Source organism: Carlito syrichta, unplaced genomic scaffold (assembly GCF_000164805.1).
Source record: "Carlito syrichta isolate Samal-C Ts95f unplaced genomic scaffold, Tarsius_syrichta-2.0.1 Scaffold314680, whole genome shotgun sequence".
Lineage (NCBI taxonomy): Eukaryota > Metazoa > Chordata > Mammalia > Primates > Tarsiidae > Carlito > Carlito syrichta.
Window position 1 is genome coordinate 101,820 of NW_007258776.1, and position 20,493 is coordinate 122,312.

At 35.1% G+C, this 20,493-nt stretch overlaps 1 protein-coding gene across 1 annotated transcript in view; it reads right to left on the reverse strand.

Moving 5' to 3' along the window:
* Positions 1-1,552: 1,552 nt before the first annotated feature.
* The window catches only part of LOC103274260 (leptin receptor), a 40,847-nt gene continuing 21,906 nt past the window's right edge, over positions 1,553-20,493 (reverse strand). The window contains exons 9-14 of the mRNA XM_008071721.2: positions 19,399-19,615; positions 17,124-17,306; positions 15,036-15,131; positions 13,346-13,451; positions 12,307-12,382; positions 1,553-2,505 (exon numbers count right to left, since the gene is read on the reverse strand). Of these exons, the coding sequence (XP_008069912.1) occupies positions 1,678-2,505; positions 12,307-12,382; positions 13,346-13,451; positions 15,036-15,131; positions 17,124-17,306; positions 19,399-19,615 (1,506 nt within the window). The 3' untranslated portion in view covers positions 1,553-1,677. The remainder of the gene's footprint in view (positions 2,506-12,306; positions 12,383-13,345; positions 13,452-15,035; positions 15,132-17,123; positions 17,307-19,398; positions 19,616-20,493) is intronic.

Genomic DNA, 20,493 nt, shown 5'->3' on the forward strand with positions numbered 1-20,493 from the left:
TTTCATATCACACTCATTAATGAGTTGGTATGTGAGATCCTGAGACATCTTAACAAAACTTACATGATGAAACAGAACAACAGAACAGAAACTTTATTGATTTCTGAGTGGCGAATGATCATGAAGTATGAAAAACAACTATCAGCTGGGGTCCGGAATCTTTGTCATTGTTTAGAACTGCTCACTTCATGTGACCACAACTGGAATAGAGATGGAATGTAGGGATTTATTTAGAGTAGCAAAAAAATCAGAAGAATCCTGTCTCCATCCAAGTATGAAGTGCTGATGATGTTTGCAATCCATACACATATTTTTGAGCACAAAGGATCTTTATGTACTAATAATCTTGAACTTCTTACTTCTTGCGATTGAATATCTATATGTGCAGATTTCTTAATTTAGTTTGTTGCCCGAAGTGCTGTCTTTGAATTTTCTTACCATAGCAAAAGTTGAATAAATAACTAATCTCCACATTAATCTAAAAGTCTTTAAAGACAAACCTGACATCCATTCTTTCATAATTTTTCATCCAGCATTAATACGTTTTATCTGATTACAAGTCAGTTTTTTTATAAATGCATGCCAACATAAGGTATAGGTCAAAAACCTAATCACTAGCATTAACAAAATCTAGGTTTAAATCTGAATTCTGGTTCCATCACCCACTAACAGTGACCTCAGGCAAATTACTTAATCTCCTAATTTTTAAAGGGAGTACAAAAATGATACATGTCTCATACAATTTTTGCAATGATTAAATGAGTTGAAGTAAAGTACTTGCACAGTGGTTGGTTTACCCAGAGAGAATGCTCAGTGAGGAAAAAATGAGTGTACATGGAAATGGAAATGGGGAAAGACAAAGATCCCAGAGTTATACACAGTGACATCTGGCAATCTGACTGCATCAGAAAGGGAACACTTCAAAATCTTTTAGAGAAAAGAGTTAGAACTACATTATTTTTTCAAAAGTGCTCAAAACACTTGTGGGTATTGCCATTCTCATAGGTGGTTTCATTCTATGTTAAGTATCTTAGAGTTGGTACTTAATGATTGGCTTACTTATTAATCTTCACAAGTATTACCCCTTAGATCAGGGCTAAATTCTCTATCTTCAACATGGAGGGAAGCGTCCAGACTTCCCTATCACACAGTCTGATAGCACACAACACAGACATATCACATACTCTCAAAATATACAAGGACATCTGATAAGCATAAATCTGTGTATGTGTGTGTATGAATTAGTGCAAGATAAAGACAACTGAAGATAAAAAGAAGCACAACACTGAAACAACAATGACATCTCACCAATGTTAATTCGAAGCCTTCTGTCAGATATAGGTGTAATACAGAAGGCGAACTCTTTCTACATGGGTCTAATGTTCACAACAGATGGGATGTTTGGGCTTCTTTCTAGCTAGAAATAAGAGACCATCCCACTGGAGCTTGGGAACCGAATGATTAGAAGAGTCCATCAACAACTGCTAGGCTTATGAAGACTTTCACAATTTTTTGTCCACATTACTGAGAGGACAAACAGACAACGTTAATGTTGGAACAAATATTTTCTAATTCTCTAACTGGTTTCTTTTCTCTCTCCCATTCACAACTGTAAAGTAATATATGACACTTTATATGACCTATTATAACACAAATCTGAAGGTTTCTTCAAAGAAATTACACAGTTAGGTCACACATCTTGTTTTCCATTATCTTATGAGTCTGAGTGGAACAAGTTTGAAACTGAGGCATGTAAGATACAAAAGTCTTCTTAACAGAAGTACCTAAGTTGAAATTATTTTCTACTAAGTGTGAGCAACTGTCCCGGAGGATTCTGATGTCAGTGAATAAACAGTGGGCTGGGAATGGATACAATACCCTTGATGCATCAGTCAGAAACACATCACTCTCTCTTTTTTTGACCGAGGTGACTCCTAAATAATAGACAGACTTTTCATCATGATTTTCCTCAGGGAAATTCCCCTCCATTTTCAAAAGTTCATCCAGTCCTTCCGAGAAGGTAAGATGCGGTGAAATTATTTTGGGATGCTGATCTGATAATATAAGAAATGCCTGGGTCTCTATCTCCCATGAGGTGTCAGAGAAAGAATCCTTCAAGGGAGAATTTTTGCTAGAGAAGCACTTGCTGACTGAACTATTTATAAGTCCTTGTTCTTCATCCGTCTCACTTGATTTGGAGTTGCTGACCAGCATGGCATATTTCACAGAGGGCTGTCTCCTGCTTTCGTCCTCACAGGTTACCTCGGTGCCCTCAGCATCAGAGAAGTTAGCACCGTTGCACTGGTCACTAGCACAAAAAGAACGCTTTCCAAGATCTGAAGTTGCCAAGAGCAGAGAGACCACAGTTGCTGGCGCCATCTCGTCTTTATTTTTCCATGAGGCATCAACACTGATGTCTTCTGAAATGGTTTCAGGCTCCAAAAGAAGAGGACCGAAAGTCACTGAGTCTGTATGCTTGAAAAAAAGGTGCTCAAACGTTTCTGGCTAAAAGGAAAGACATATTTTAATGCTCAATTATATTAAAATGTTTGCTTCACTATGTCATGCTGGCAGAAATGGAAGTGTGCAAGGTTAATAATAAAAGATATAAGTCAACCACAAATCAACTAGTTTTGAACTAAAACAGAAACCTCAAAAATCATAAAGGAGAGGCAATTTAAGATAGTGTTTAAAATTGAGACAAGACAGACTTAGGTTTGAGTTCTTCTAATTCTACGGCCATGAGCAAGTACATTAACCTCTCTGTCTCTCAGTTTCTTTATTTGTAAAAATGTGCTCAACACTTGCTTTATGGTGTGGTGGTCAAAAATAAATTAGTGTCCGCACTCAATAAAGATTGGTTACTGTAACTAGAAAATGCTATCTTCTGGAGAATTCTGAATACTCTACAGTAAATTCCATTTCCACAGCTGAAATTTTAAGCCCTAAGCAGAAAAAGCAAGTTGAAATAAAATCAAATGAGCAAAAAACCTTCTCCAAAAATAGTCAAAATAACTATTTTATGATATAAGATATGGCACAAAGGTAAAATAATTGTGACTGACTGTTAGGAACTGATCTGCCTTACATGATATTGAGAATCTGCTTGAGACTCTCTGAAAACAAAAACTAATAATATCTATTTTTTAAAGCAATGATAGTGAAAGAGATGATCACAGACTTACAATTACTATACCTTATGAATAGTTTCATATAAAAATATATGGTATGGGACATGTGGAATGAAGACAAATACACAAGACAAATGTACATCATATTTTTTATAGAAATGATGGTTACATCACAACAAAACTCCTGCCAAGCAACTACAAATCAAGAATCTCTGTGCAAAAGCTCGATTTATACAATGGAAACACATTGAAAAAATAAATGCCAAATAAAAAAATACTTTGATACATCACATTTAAAAATTAACACAACTCAAATTAAGTGCTATAGAATATATGTTCAGTTGATATACCATACATGCGATTTAGCTTTTGGATTTTACAATTTTTAAACAAATAGAATTCAGATGTATTGCCTGAAATAATGGTATATCCAGCTGTTCTACATAATGGTAAGTATATTCCATATAAAAATACAATTTATTTAGCATATTTTAAGCTCTTAGGTGAAATATATATTAGTGACTAAAAACATAAATGAATAAATATACCAAACGCTTAATATAAAATGAAATAGAGTTATATAGGTATTAAAATGCTGCAAAACGACAAATACTATGTTAACACTACTTTTTCTGTTATTCTACAAACATAATATATGAAAATTATTTCTGTGCCTATTTTTATCTGATAGAAGTCTATAGATTTATGACTTCTTTCAAATATTTGCTTGCTTATTTTGTTTTTCTTAAGGTTTCTACTACAGATGCATTGAATTGTCTTAAAATTTAAATGAACTTAGAAATAAAATTGCTAAATGAAGGAATTAGACAAAACCAATATGAAAACAAAATACATAGACATATCCCATAACATGCAGTCAAACTCCCATACACTCTTCAAATTTTGTGTTTAATATATTTCATGCTCTCTAAAACTTTATAATTGGTAACTAATAGTTGAAATCAAATATTGTGCATTCAAATGGAATATTTCACTAACAATAAGGAATCACATACTGATACATTATGAAATATATTTTATCCATGAGTCACAAAACTTTATTATAAGTATGTTCATTTAAAAAATGATTCCACTATATGTATCTATTTATTTTAGATTTTAGATCAGCTTGGGCACATATTAAGTATGTATTCAGCTGGTAGGAATTAAGAAATATCCTTTCATAATTTCATGTTTAGATTTTGCATTCCAACAACATCTGGTAGTGGTCAATGAAGGGGGAAAAACATATTCTTCCTGTTTTTTAGTGTCCTTTTTTTTACATTCTAAAAAAACTATGAATAAAATCTACATGGAAGGGATTCATATATCTCTTAAGTTTGAATATTATTTGGGTTCATCAAACAGAGACTTTGGTTTGGACTGAATGTGAGCAACACAGCACACTTCATCTGCCAAGTTTATACAACTAGCAAGGGGTCTTTTTTCAGGTAGAAAAGCCCTATCCTCACCATGAACAAAGAGGCACCAAAGAGTTCCCCTTTCTTGCATCACTGTTCACTTCCCTGCCTGCCAGAAGTCTTTGATGGTTCAGTGGAAAAAAATTAGATTTAGACAAAAATTTCAAAAAGAGGCCAGATGAACACTGATATTCTTTTCTAATCTGGTCAATCTGACCTGCATATGTAGGGTCATCCTGATATGAACTGTAAATTCCACTGGCCTGTGACCAGCACAAATCACAACTTCTAGCTTTCTTTGAACTTAAATGGCAATTAGCACTTAACCCATTTTCAAGTCTACTGAAAATTGAAATTCCCAGATTGACCAAAGTTAGATACAAAAAAGTTACGAGATATTCAAAAGAACATCTGACTAGGTCAATTTATAGACTGAAGTATCTATAAAGGAATTTAAGATGGAAAACTCTGGACATGAAAATATAAACTAAATACTTTCACTGATTCTGGAATTAGACTCATTGTATTTGCAAACCTATGTGTCAGAAGTTGCAGTTTTAGAGCTCACCAAGTGACAACATTGTCTATATTTGATAATATCAAATAGATATGCAATGACAGCAGCAGTCATAATTTTTTAATGTTTTATGACCTGGAAAATGATAAGTTAAAAGCCAGAAATTATCAATATTACTTTTAAACTTTAAATGACCTGAAAATTAATCATACATCCAAACTGAACTGGACTCAAACCTGTATCTTGACCCCGAAATTACACATCTATTTTTTCTAAATCAACAAAATCCACCATATGTTAGTTCTCAAAAGTTCAACCAAATTTTATTAAAGATTTGTTCCCCTTCTTCAAAATGTAAAAATCTTCTAATATTCTACAGACTGTTGAAAAGTTGGTACATTGGGTTCATCTGTAGTGATCATGATTAGACTTCAAAGAATGTCCGTTCTCTGTTTAGATAAAATAAAAAACAATAAGAAAATAAAATAAAAAATCACTTAGCAAAAAATAAAATATTTCAAAAACATTTTCTGTCAAGCATTGGTTCTGGACTATAAATTTTTGTGTTACATTACACTAATGTATCCTTTTAGGAAAGGGGAAAATTTTGAACTAAGGTGGCTTCTCCCATTTTCTTAATGGATACTTTAATATCCCACTCTAAAGACAGTCTTAATTATCCCAGAAAAGGAAAAAATATAGAGGAATAACAGAATAAGTAAATAGAGTGAAGAACAAAGAGCTGAGACAATAAAAAGGGGATGTAATCAACAGCAATATAGGAGAGCTTGGAATAAGATAGGTAAAAAAGCAGAACCATGACATGAAAAATTAAAAAATAAAGATAAAGAAGGGCTACAATACTGAAGGATAGTATTACAGAATGATTATCATGGTTTTTTTAAAATCTAGAAATAAGATCTAAGAAATCATATGGCCCAATTCTCTCTCTCTCTCTCTCTCTCTCCCTTTTTTTAGACTAAGCAATTGAAGCCAAATTTGCAGACAAAGCAAAAGCCTGCCAACATTACTGACTAAAGGTTATACAGATAATTCAAACAGAGTGAGGATCCTGACTTAGTTCTTTTTTCTAGTCCAACAATCTTTCTATAACACAATGGAAGACGAAAAGATGTCCCGCACATAAATAGACAGAAAACATGCTCTTTGTCCTCCTTTTACTACTTGCTGTGATAAAGGTAACCTGAGGGCTATAAGGAACAAGAAAATCAACAAAACTGAAGTCACATTTTTGTAGAGTGAAATAGATATTCCTAAGTCCAGTAAATCACAGTTCAAAGCACAGAGGAGACAGCTACTACAAACTGAACTTCTAACTACAAAATGCACCAGCTTTTCCAAATGTTTGCAAGGTCAATCTAGCAATTTCAGTGATGCTTCAGATTTAGCTCTGTGGGTTGTGGTTGAGCTGCTTCTTTGGAAGCCTAGCACAAGCTGAGGAATCTAAAATGGTTTGTAGATCCCAAGAAAAACATCCCCTTGTCTTTTGCTTTAGCCTCCCAACCAAAGTATGTTGGTTTGGGAATGATATGGAAGGTTTATTAAGATTGACAATACCCCAAAGGATTACTGTTCATTGGTCATGGATATGCACATGTGGAGGCAGGAAAGCATAAACGCACACACCAGACAAACATAGACCATATTCTTGAAAACAGTCTCCTCTAGGAAGAAAAGGAGGTGCTGGGAATAGTGAGAGGAACAAGAAGGGCAAACTGTACTTGAAGTTTTTGTTTATTTTTAAAATGAGGAAAATACGGACAATTTTAAGATACTGTGTTAGTATAAAACTTTTTATCTTATTCTATTTTAATGTGTTTATATTATCTGAAGAATAAACTTTAAAGGGGAAAAGAAAGTGGAACACACAAAAGAAAGAAGATCTGGGGGAAACGACGTTGGTGGAATTTTTAATCACATATAATATCACAATATTGTTATTAGCAATGTCTGGCTTACAGTGGTTTTCATAAATGTTTTGTTTTCATTTTTCTCTTTGGAGATATATCAAAATATTGGCTTTTTTACATCTTTGGTTAGCATATTTATTGGGTCAGTATAGATGTAATATAACCCAAAGAGAAGGAGAACAATAGCTGCAAAAGAGGGATAGACTAATCTCAAACCATGTTGTATACCTTAAATATCTTCATTTTTTTGAAAATTGAGAGTAATATGCATATATAATTTATCATCTTTACCATTTTTAAGCTTGCAGTTCAATGGTTATAAATACATGTATATAGTTTATGTTCGATTTTTGTCAACTGTACCTCCATAAAGCTGAAAAAATGTGACTATTAAAGAAATGCAAATATACTCAGAAAAAATAAGATACTGTCATTTTTATGAAAATAAAAAGAGAAATTAAATGCTTACCTAAACCTTTGAAAATATATTAGCAGGTGAAACATTTCCTTACATTTATACAAATGTATTCAAAAATAGTATCTTAAATCCATTTTATATGATGACTCCTCCATCATTTTCTTAAACTTTCTCAGAAAGTTTAATTTGTCCAAAGTTTTATTTTATAACATGTTCTAGAGAACTTTCCAGTATTGGCTAAAGGTTCACAGATGGGAATCTGAATGTGACTCTGGGACAGACCCGGGAAAAGCAGAGGAGGGGAATTTCTTTTTAAAAGAGACCTGGCCATGAACAGTATTTTTTGGTTAAAAATGTAGTTAGGCACTGATGGAATTGTGTCAAGACAGGAGGATATTATTCCTAAATATAAAAATTAAGATTAGATTATTTTCTTTTGGAATTTATTTTCTGGATGATTTTAATTTAGAAGAAATTCCATTAATGATTTTAACAGTTATTGTTGGGTTGTTATCAGGTATCATTTATTCCTCTACTTTGCTCAGTTCTTTGCAGTTATTTGTGAATTCGGTAACCTCAGAATTAAAAACTATAGTGTGATTACATGTACCAATATAACAGTAAAATTTCTTGGGGAATAGCAAAAAAAAAAGTGGGATAGACTAATTATAGGAAAGATTTTAAAAATCAGGTTCAATGTCTAGGAATTACAGGTATCTAGCAGGTATCTACAGGTATCTTTCATAACACTCAATGATCAAAAAATCTAAATTTAGAAAGGAAATTAAGGGAAATATTTTACATAAAAATTATTGCTCTCTTTTTAAAACACTGCATTCATGTTTGAATTGTTTTTAAAAAATAATAGGTGCCTCTGATCTGTCACAATATATTGTGGAGTTTTTGTTTGTTCTAGAATTGGATATATCACATTTTGCTTATTCATTAATCATTTGGGTTGCTTTTGTGTTTCAGTTAATATGAACAATGTTGCTACAAATATTCATGTACAAGAACCCATGTGGATTTATGATTTCATTTCTATTGGGTACATACCCAGGAGTGGAATTCCTGGCTTATATAATTCTATGTTTAACCTTTTGAAGAACTGCCAGACTATATACCAAAAGGGCTGCATGATTTCCCATTCCCACTGGTAGTGGATGATAGTTCCAATTTCTGTCCATTCTCACCATCACTCATTGTCTTTTTTATTACAGCCATCCTAATGGGTATGAAGTGGTACCTTGTGTTTTTATAGGAATTTCCCTAATGTCTAATGATGCTGAGCTTATATGGATCTGGGTTTGAACTGTGGTTTTTACATGTACAGTCTGGGTAATCAATAAAGCTCCTGAACAATTCCATGCCTCAGTTTATCATCAGAAAAGATGAGGTTATTAGCCCTATTAGACAATTAAATTTAAAAATATGAATATGAAAGCATATGGTGAACAATAAATTTGGTAATTTAAAGTGTGCTATACTATATTATTTTTCCTTAAAAAAGTAAGTTTTAGTTATGTAGGAGATTGAAGCAGAAGCCTAGATAGAAAAAAGTTACTGAATTTTAGATGTTTTATCTTTAACAAAATCTTTGAAGTTATATTCTTCTTCAATCTTTAAATGACCTCATTATTCCAAAACCTGATTTATTCTTAATAGTATTATTTATGTACATGTAAGGCCCTAATAATAAACTAAGTACTACTGTGCTTAGAAATAGCTTATAAGGTTAGAAAGTCAAATATTTGCAGAGATTAAAAAACAATCAGTCCCACAAATGAGAACATTCTCATCCATAGTATCTTGGAAATGCTTCACATTTCTTCCATTTGACCAGCAACTGGAAGAAACTGGTGATATTTAAATCTACTTGTACATAACATCTGTCAGACGACCTGCTGCCGCCGTGGGCTCATCTTTCGAGAGTGCAGGTGGGACAGACAGTGGGGCAGGGCACAGTCTATGAACATGCATTAATTCAACCCACCTCCTCCCAGTAGTGCCAGTAGTGCCTTCATGCTAGGAATTTTCTGGAAAAGGGAAAAGTAATTTGGTACAGGTTCAGCCTGTATTTTGCTCATGTGGGCCTGATCATTTCCTTGCCCTGATAATCTAGCTAATGACTATTCATCAACCAGTTCTTGGTCAAATACCATTTTTTTTTTAACTTTACCCACTCACCTGCTTCCAGCACACAATGCCAGGTCTCCACATTATAAGCTCTTAGCACAGCATGTCCCTTTCTTTCACAACATACAGTTTATCACTGCAAGGCTATGACTGGATCACTATATACTGTATACTTGTCATGAAATTTCTTATACACCCCCTCCCATAAATGTGTACAATAAAAAAACTGTAAGGTTATTTCCATGATAAGTTTATGAACGCTTATCTCTTGCCTCAGAGCCTAGCCTTCCCTAAAAATATTTGCTATGTGCTTGTCAAATAATTGACATATCTATGCCTGAACTATCACCATAACTATAAAAATGTTACTATATGAATTCATAATGAAAGAGAAATAAGAGCAAATATTCTATTAATTGGAAAAAAATCAGCAGCTCTGTTTTAACGGCAGGAGACTCAGCTTATGGTGAACAGCACAGGTGAGACGTGTATAGTGTGTGACTGGTTAGACTCAGGCAAAAAGAAATTTCTATAAAAAGAATGATTTACATATATGACTACACTGCTGTCTCTTCTGAAGTCAGGGCATTGTTTCTTCTGCTGAAAGACGACAACTCAATTTTTTGCAGTGTTCATTATGTCTACAATATTACTCATTTTTTCATTCATTATAAAGCTATGGAGCAATGTACTTTTAGGGCAAATCATGGGCCATTCAAATGTGAAGCTAATTTAGTGGGTTGCAATCAGTGTCTTAAACAAATAAAATAGAACTTTAAAACATCTTATTTCAAGAAAGTAGTACAACTGTTTTGTGCATCTTTCAATTTTGCATATCTATGTCTATGTGTGTACTAGATTGCAAAGCAGAATATATTTCTCAATGTGAGTGGGTCATAGTTAAAAAAAAAAGTCACTGCTAAAGAGAACTGCTGCTATCAGAATAGGCTTCAAAATCAGACAAAATGATAAGCTAATCTTGGCTCTAAAACAAATTATCCAGCCACTATAAGCTTCAGTTTTCTCTCTATAAAATTGAGATAATAATACTTATCCCACAGGGTAACTGAAAGAATAATAATAATGTGAAATATGTAAATGTGTAAAATAATAACTAACATGTATTGAGCCCTTACTATGTCACAAATACCATCTTCTTTAATCACCCAAACAACCCAATAAGGTAAGTACTATTAGCTTTATCTTACAGGAGAGAAAACTGAGAGTTTAAGTAAAAATCTTTATGAGTATAGGAGTATGTACCTCAGTGATTTGTACATAATGGGCACTATTATTATATATGACTAGCATATACTTAATGAGTACTCTCTTTATTACCTTGCACATAGCAGGAGAAGTCCCAACAAATATTTGTGACAGCTAAAACATAGGCTTTCAATTCAGAGTACTATTTAAAATACATTAAACAATAAAATGATCTAGGAAACTAAATAGGGTAGAAATGATCTGAATTACATTTGTTAAAGGAAGATTTTGGGGGAAAGGGACTAGATTAAGATCTTCATTGATGTTGAAGGCTCTGTGTGGGTGAAAGGGAATAGTAAAAGCATGATCAGGGCCAGACACAGAAAAAAATCATATATGTAGGTTGATAATAGATTATAGAGAGAGGTCGCTAAGTACTAGCTTAAGGGGACTGCATTATATCTTGTAGCCAAAAGGAAACTGCTAAAGACTTTTATCAAATGACTAATGATAAAAATGCAGTCATTGAAACTGCCTATTAAGCTTCAAATAAGTACTTTTTAAAAAATAGTGTACTTTGGCCAGGCTCGGTGGCTCAGCCTGTAATCCCGCGCCTTTGGGAGGCTGAGGCGAGTGGACTGCCTGAGCCTGCGGGTTCGAGACCTGCCTGGGCAACTTGGCGAGACCTCATCTCTACAATTAAATCAAAAAAAATCAGCCAGGCGTGGTAGCGCATGCCTGTAATTCCGGCTACTTGGAAGGCTGAGGCGGAAGGATCGCCGGAGCCCAGCAGGTTGATGCTGTGGTGGCCAGGAGCGGCCACTGCACTCCAGTCTGGGAGACAGAGTAAGACTCCAACTCGAAAAAAAAAATAAATTGTGTACTTTGACATGAAAACTTGAATTCTATTTTTCTAATTTTATGGATCAAAAGCCAGCCTTACTCCAAGGGATATTACAGTAATTAATAAAAAAATTATTTGAACTCTAGAGTTTTTGGAAAAACTCTATTTAGAAGTACAAGTTATCTTACTACAGTTGATGATCTCATAAAGTACTCTCACTTGAATGAGAATATCTATGCAAATATAAGTATTATGATAATTGTATTTTTCAGATTGTAGTGTTTAAGGATGAGTTTATCTATATAATTTTTGAATGTATTTAAATAATTGTGGAGATAACTATAAAGATTTACAATATTGATTCCAGCCTTTTGCCTATAGATGATGTATACCAAAAAAGTGTATCCAAATATCTGTTATACAGCAGATTTGACCCTTTATATTCTAAATATTTATTTAATTAGGTATATTAAGATGTATATTGCAAACTCTCATATGACAAACTATATACTGAATTTTGTTTCCTCCTGGCTTCAAATCCCTGCATCCTACTATTCTTTAAAATATATAATAAACAGACATATTAAAATAAATTGAATAAAAAAAAATTCTAAAACTTAAAAATGTTTAAAGCCCTAGAAATTACATGGCATCTAAAATGCTATCTTATACATTCTGGGTTAAAAAAATAGAAAAAACGACCTTCTGAAAATTAAGTCCTTGTGCCCAGGAACAATTCTTGGGGTTTGGAACATCTTCCCAAAATAGCTTTTTCATTCTACAAAGGATAAACAAGGCATCAGAATTACAGAAAAACATTCTTATTGAAAATGTTAACAGTTAACAAATATACAAACTAGAAACTAGTCAACCAGATTCACTATGTCTAATAGGGTCAGATTCATTTTCACATGCCAGCCCATGAAGATTTCACCAAACATCTCTTTAGACCAAGGTTAATAATCACTATAATAATACAGATTACTGAAAGCTGTGGGCCAAGTCCTGTGCTAAACATTGCATAGGTTTAGCAATGAAATATTAAAAATGACCATCAACTGAATGTAAGAAATAATTCCACTTGATATGGGCCCATCAACTCATTTGACTAGAAGATAAATTCAGATTCTAAAATATATTTTCCTTCATTTTTACTAGAAGACAAAAGTTTCTACAGAGATTTGGCTTGTGTAAAATAACCTCATTGGTCTGGACTTCTCAGCACAGAGTAATGTGGCACCCATAGAACCATCCTGGGAATTCAAGGCCATTTGCCTGACAAACCAGACAGACTGCAGCCATGCAGCACTGATCTCTAAAAAGCAGAGTGTCTGCTGATCATAAGTGAACTGACTGCTCCAGAAATCTTTCAAAGAAATCTACTTTTGAATTCCACTTCACCACGAAAAGTCCCTGGCCCAAACAGCAGGACTCTGAAAGCCACATTTGCCACCTCGGAGAACATCTTGTCTATGATTTCCTGCTGGACGTCTGCTATTTTCTAAATGTGTGTGTATTTTAAAAACTAAATTCTTTCTGAGGTTTATGTTTATGTAAATTCTAGCAAAATGGAATGTCATTTCCTAAAAGCAGGCCTTTCTTTTTCATGCCATCTTAATTATATACTGAATACATAGAAAAACATTCAGGAGACTTAATATTACTAATTTAGATTTTAAATCTAGGTTTAACTATGCTTAAGGACTTTTGCCACAGAGACTCGTAACACCAAGTACAGTACCTCTGGTGTGATATTAGCAATGTTCCAAGCAATAAGACCAAAGAGGAAATAATTATCAGTACAACTATATAGAGACCAGCATCATTCTGGTGTTTTTCAATGTCTTCTGAAAAAGAAATACAATTCATACAATTCAGAAGCCTGAAGAAATATGAATCACTCTGCATCAAAAATTATAGTATACTTTTTCCAGATTTCATCTTAAACCTCTATTACCTTTAAAAGTGCAAGACAAAAGGATGATATCAGCATATTAATAAAAGACTTATTATTTGTTTGGTATCACACTGATTATAAATTAGCAAAACATTTTCTCAAAATTATTTATCTGCCAGTCCTCTCAATCTGATCATTTTTAGGTTACACGAGTCACAGTATCGAGTGAGGTTGTTACGATAACTCTGTCTCTGGTGGGCCCAGTCTTCGCACCTTCCAGTCTTGTTCACTCCAGACACACCGACCCCTCCTCACTGACTCTTCAGGGCCTCTGTACACACTATCCCTGATCCTGGAATGCTCTTCCTCTTTGCACAGTAAGTCCTCAATTCTCATGGACAGGTTCTCAGAAACTGCGACTTTAAGTGAAGAGACATATAGCCAAACCAATTTCTTTTTTCTGCCAGCTCTAACAAGAAACTACCTTGAACAAAAGCGCATTGTTCGAGGATCTGCTACACGTTCTGTTATTTGGAGTTGCAGTTTCCAAGAACCTGTCAGTGATGTTAAGGGAGCATTTACTGTATCTGCAGGGCTTTACTAATAGTAAACATCACCTCCACAGAAAGACCATTTGGGGTTTTGTTTTGTTTTTTTGAGTTGGAGTCTCACTCTGTCACCCAGACTGGAGTGCAGTGGCCGCTCCCAACCACCGCAGCCTCGACCTGCTGGGCTCCGGCGATCCTTCCGCCTCAGCCTTTCAAGTAGCTGGAACTACAGGTGTGCGCTACCATGCCCGGCTAACCTTTTGATTTATTTTAGAGATGAAGTCTCACCAAGTTGCCCAGGCAGGTCTCAGACCTGCAGGCTCAGGCAATCCACTCACCCGGCCTCTCAAAGTGCTGGGATTACAGACTGAGCCACCGAGCCCGGCCAAGAAAGACCATTTTTGGCTCTCTTGACTAAAACACCACATTCTAACTATCCCTTCATCTTGCTTTTATTCTCCTTTACGCACTTATTTCTATGTGACATTCTATTATACATAATGTATCTATTGCCCATCCTTGCCATTAGAGCACTGGAGTGTAAACTTCATTAAGGGCAGAAACTGATGTTCACTATTCAATCCCCAATCCCCAGTGCTTAGAACAATGCTCAATAAAGATTTATCAAATAATCCATGTATGAGTTTAAAAGTTGTTTTTATTCTAAAACCAGAGATGTTTCTCTCTTCACACTTTGTTGTTGGGTTGCTTGGATGTGAAGACAATTTAAAAAATAATAAAAAATCAAAATGTTGGTACTCCAAGTATGATAAGATAAATCAGAAATAAATGAAGCCCAATGAGTTTATTTCCATATCTCCAGTTTTATAGGTAAGGGAAAAAATATTTCCTTTAGAACCACCAATAACACATCTACATAAGACTCTGGACTTTTCCATAATTCTATCAGAGAAAGAATAGTCAGGTGGCAAAAAAATTCAGAAACACACATTGGTGTAAAAATAAACTAAAATTATAAATTTTACCTTGGATGAAAGTATTAATTATCTTTGGTTTTCCCACTCCTTCCACAAATATCGGGTAAAGACTGAACTGATATTTCTCAATGGGGATAAAATGATCTGAGGAGAAAAATATTTAAGTTTCATTTATATTTAATTAATAAGAAGAACATGTTTTTAAAAACTAGCTATCCTATATTTCCAAACATAGAAATCAGTTGTTATTTATGTATTAAATTGATGATTAAGAAGTTTCAAAACAAACTAAGCACTCCAAATTTAGTAATGATAATAATTTTCCAGATTTTGGGACATGGGGGTCAGGTCTCACTCTGTCACCCAGGCTGGAATACAGCAGGTGATCATAACTCACTGCAGCCTCAACTTTCTGGGCTCAGGCAATCCTTCCGCTTCAGTCTCCTGAGTAGCTAGGACTACAGACACACTCCACCATACCTGGCTATTTTTAAAATACTTTTGTAGAGACAAGGTCTTGCTATGTTATCTAGGCTGATCTTGAACTCCTGGACTCAAGAAATCCTTCCACCTTGGCCTCCAAAATGCTGGGATTATAGGCAAGAGCCACCACGCCCTGCCCCAAATTTGTTTTGTTTTCAAATCTTACCCAGAGATAGAAGATTGTAATTTTCCAAAGGCATGTTTCAATGATAGCCAGTTTGTCCAAGTACAGAGTGTATGAGCTGTTTCTTCCCTTCACTTCTTTCTCCTGGGAAATATGTTCTATCACCTCTTCCTTATGCCCAAAGCAGGTAATATTCCCTTTTTATAGGAATTTAGCTTACTTAATTTCCCTACTCAGGGTAGCTGGGAGATTATAGTCTCATGATGCAAAGAAAAAGATGGTGGAGACCAGGAATCCTCTTGCAAAATCTGGAAACTCAATTCATAGAAAATTACCTTCCAGATAACAAAGTTATAAATGAATCTATCAATGGCTTTCACAAATGTTAATAATATACGAGTATTTTTCTATAAGTGTAGATCCGGAAGAAGGTAGATCTCTCTGAAGTCTAACTTTAATGATTTCATGGGTCTTTAAAAAGCACAGGAAATAACCACCTGGACAACAGTGGTAATGAGCTAAATTCAGCTCTCCATCAGTAATTTGCAAAAAATTATTCTGGGCATAGTGGCTCATGCCTATAATCCCAGCACTTTGGGAGGCTAAGGTGGGAGAATTGTTTGAGTCCAGGAGTTCAAGACCAGCTTGAGCAACATAGTGAGACCCCTTCTCTACAAAAAACAGAAAAATTAGCCAGGCATGGTGGTGCATGCTCAGCTACTCAGGAGGCTAAGGTGGGAGGATCCCTTGAGCCTAGGAGGTCAAGGTTGCAGTGAGCCATGATCATGACACTGCATTCTAGCTTGGACAACAGAGTGAGACACACTTAAAAAAAAATTGCAAACAATTTATGCTAATGCTGCCTTCTAGGTTTCTGGAATGAAATAAAAGTATGAGTTCTTGGAATAAATAATAATGTATTATAAGATCATAGCAATCCTTAGCTTCCCTTAATTCTTTCCTAGATATGAACATGCTGTATCGTATGCTTATTCTTTGTACTTCATGCATCTCCTGGGATAACTGGTCTACCATTAGCAGCTTACACTGTTCTAGGTCACTAGGCACTAGATCCTCAGACACTAGTCTGAGTAAAAGTCTAGGCACTTCTACTCATTCCTAGTGGTATTTTAAGTTGGTACAGAGTTTGGGGGGAAAAGAAAACTGGCAGTAGATATCAGAAGTCATTAAAAAATAGTTTAAGAAAAGGTAAAACCAGGAGCAACATAAATAATCTCAAATAAACAGTTTAAGTACACTTTTGAATAAAATGCTGTGTGATCACTAAAAGTAACAGTAGAAAGGATTGGAAGGAAAACATGATATGATTACAACTGTGAAAGTATTAAAATGAAAAAGCATCCAAGGAAATGAAATTAAATGTTTCAGTAAGGTGATAGGATTATATGTGTTAGGGTGGTAGTGTCATCTATATATGTGAAGTTGTCATTAACCGGTTATGTTAATTGAATGAATGATCTGTAGTATCATGCTAATCCGTGAGAGAAACTTATTAACAGCAGACTTACCATGGATGTAATACTTCTTAACAGATGAAGGGATTCTAAGCCATTTTATTTCATTGTCCTCATTAGGAGTTCTCCACTCAACAATAAAATACATTAGTTTGTATTCACTGGGTGATAGCATCCAGGAAAGAATCACACAACTGCTGTTTAAAGGATAAGCACTGAATGACTGCACGATATGTACTGAGGGGAAAAGAAGGAAATTAATTTTTAAATTCAAAATTAATGAAAATCTACCAATACCCTTGAGGAACTTATCATCTGTTGAAGGAGAGGAAAAGGAAGAGAAGGCAGACCATTTATACAAACAAACATAATACACGGCAGTTATTTTTGTATCACAAGAGTCATATAAGCAGAGAGATATACTGATAGGTGATCTTCAGGAGAAATGTAAATCTACCTAAAACCAAAAAATAAATAAATTTTGTGATATAGTCACAGAGATGCTCCCAGCTGGAATACTGCACAAGCCTGTCTACCACCCTCTTTGGTCCCCTCCAAACTCCTCTCCTGCTGATGGAGCGACATTCTCAAAGCACAAAACTGTTTACTTCCACGCCCCCTGCACAGGGTCCTACTTAAAAGTCTCCAGGGGATTTCCACATTTGATGATAACATTCCTCTCATGCTTGCAAGACCCAAGAGCCAAGTCTCCACCCACCTCCCTACCTTTTGCCATTCTCCACACTGAACCCACTTGGGTCTTCCTTCATTTCCTGTCTGACACCATAAAGACTTCTGATCAGGCTGTTCCTGTCAGGAGCCAGTGTTTTTTCCTGCCCTCCTTCTGTACTTTGGGGGAAATTTAATTCATCACATTTCAGATTTCAGTTCACTACCAGTTCCTCAAGGTGGCTTCTCTGACCCTCAATGCCAGAGCAGGTTTCTTTTCTCTTTTCTTTTATAAAACGATGTTATTTTCCTGAGGACACTTGTCTCGATTTGTGAACAGATATTCACTTGTCTTAATCTATTAGACTCGGGGACTGCACCCATTATAGATTCCCTCCCGCTGGAATTCCTACCACCTAACACTGCAGCATTCTACAGATATTTCTAGAACATATTTACTGAAAAAAATTGTAAGTGTAAAATATTGTGCTGGGTGCTATGTAACTTAAAAGAAGCTTACATTATAAATAAAAAATAATCATAATACAAGGGAAGATTATCATATAACTTATGAAAGGTAGAAATCACTCAGAGATTTAAAGAAAGGTCAGGATATAGTCAATTAAAGCAATAAGCAAAGACTTCATAGTGGAGGTAATACAGTAAGTCCCCTACATACAAACATTCGAGTTATGAACTTTGACAATGCACACCTGTTTTTCTTATGTATTATTTCTTTCCACAAAGTGTCAGTATAGACTGTTAAGCACATACAGTACTATATAGCCAACTGTTAGTTGGGTACCTAGGTTAACTTTGTTGGACTTAAAACAAATTGAATTTTACAAACGTGCTCTCAGAATGGAACTTATTCATATATTGGGAACTTCGTGTACTTTGAAGGATCCTTATAGATTGGTAGAGATACAGAAAATTTGTATTTTCCATTAAAAATTTATACTTTGAATACATAGATTAGAAATGCCTACTGAAAGTGGTTCTCAATTACTTGATTAATCAAATATACCAAAATTAATGAAAGAAGATTCACCACTCACAATAAATGTAGGCCTGACCTGGCACTGAGGGTCAGAGAAGCCACTTGAGGAAGTGGTATTGAACTGAAATCTAAAATGTAGTAGGATTCAAACGTTTCCAAAAAGTGCAGGAAAGGGCAGGAAAAGCACTGGCTCCTGACAGTAATTTTTAAGCCTCAGCAATTAATGTGCATCCATATAACACACCGTACTATTACAATGATACACAGTATTTTATATATAAACCGATAAATGTATTTCATTTTATATATTTATTTATACACACTCAAACATATGGTGAGAGAGAGAGAAAAAGAGATAGAGAAGAGAGAGAGATAGTGACCTACAATCTGTACTGGTTTAAGTATTAGATTTACTAGAATAGTCTCATTTATTATAATATCATTTGAATAATGTTCCACCACATGAAAATCCAAGGACTGCATTACACAACTAGTGTACAATGTATTTTTTTTTCAGACAAAGAAGAGATAAAGGATGAAATAGAGACTTTCAGATTCAGAGCACTGCAGGCTGATTGGAAGATAATTTTAAATGGGAGAAGCTTGCAAAAGTTCAATTTCAAAAGAGGCAATGGATTGCAACTCTGGACCTCTTCTTACCTTTGCTCATATGCCATGAGAGGGTTAAATTAAAATTTGCCACAGAAACACCCACTGAATTGACGGCCAGGATCGTAACAGTATGCGCTGGCTCTGTCCACAGGAACGTGAATCTGGTGTGATTTCCCACATCTTGTGCCCATGTTCCATTGCGGGAAGTTTGATGGTTGATCACATATCTCCTCACACTGCACAATGAGTCATTTTTCATCAGGGGCTGTGGCAAACATAAAAGTTGATTCGCTTAAGGACTACAGTGCTTTTTATATCAACAGAGTCATGGAACGCTCATTACACATTTCTCATTAGGAGGCAGGGGCCAGATCAGGGCAGGCCCTGCCTGTCATGAGGCTGAGGAATCAGGAAGGTAGATGGATACAGGGTTGCCTTTGCCACAGTCTTCATGAAATTGTCTGGGTGGTTATGAAGCACAAGAAACTTATTTTCCCCTTTGTGGATTTTTTTAAGGCCCAGAGAATAAATCGCTCAAAGACAATAAAGTAAAAATACAATTAGAATACTTTTCTACTAAGAAGCTAATTTTAGAGGAAAGAAAGGCTGACAAGGAGTCAAGCAAGCAGGGAATAACCCTCAGCGACAACAAGAAGAGCTGAGAAGATTTTAATAAGAGCTGTCATTCGTTTTCCCTTCCTCTGATAAGCCTGGAAGCTTATTTGAAGAAGAGTTCACAAAGGCTAACAAGTAGCAGAGGCTAGGAGGACAGTGAATATGGCACCCCAGAATGTCTGTCCCATCATTTTAGAAAATGATAATACCCGATCAATGAAGATTCCAATGTAAAATACACAACTAGTCCAATCTGTTCTTCCGCTGTGCAGAGACTAACAATAGCCCCGACTGCCCCATACACCTTCGCTTGTGGCAGGTAAGATTAAATGCTGCCCCTGCCTCTATAAAGTCAGGGAAATCTGGACTCTATACCATAAACAAGACCAGTACATCTCAGTTGCCTTTGTCAGTGAGATACTCCTAGGTCAGATATGACAGGGAAAGATAAACACATATACATGTATCCCTGCAGAGCCTAGAATCATCTGGATAGGTTGGCAGTAGTATTTTTTTTTTTTTTTTTTT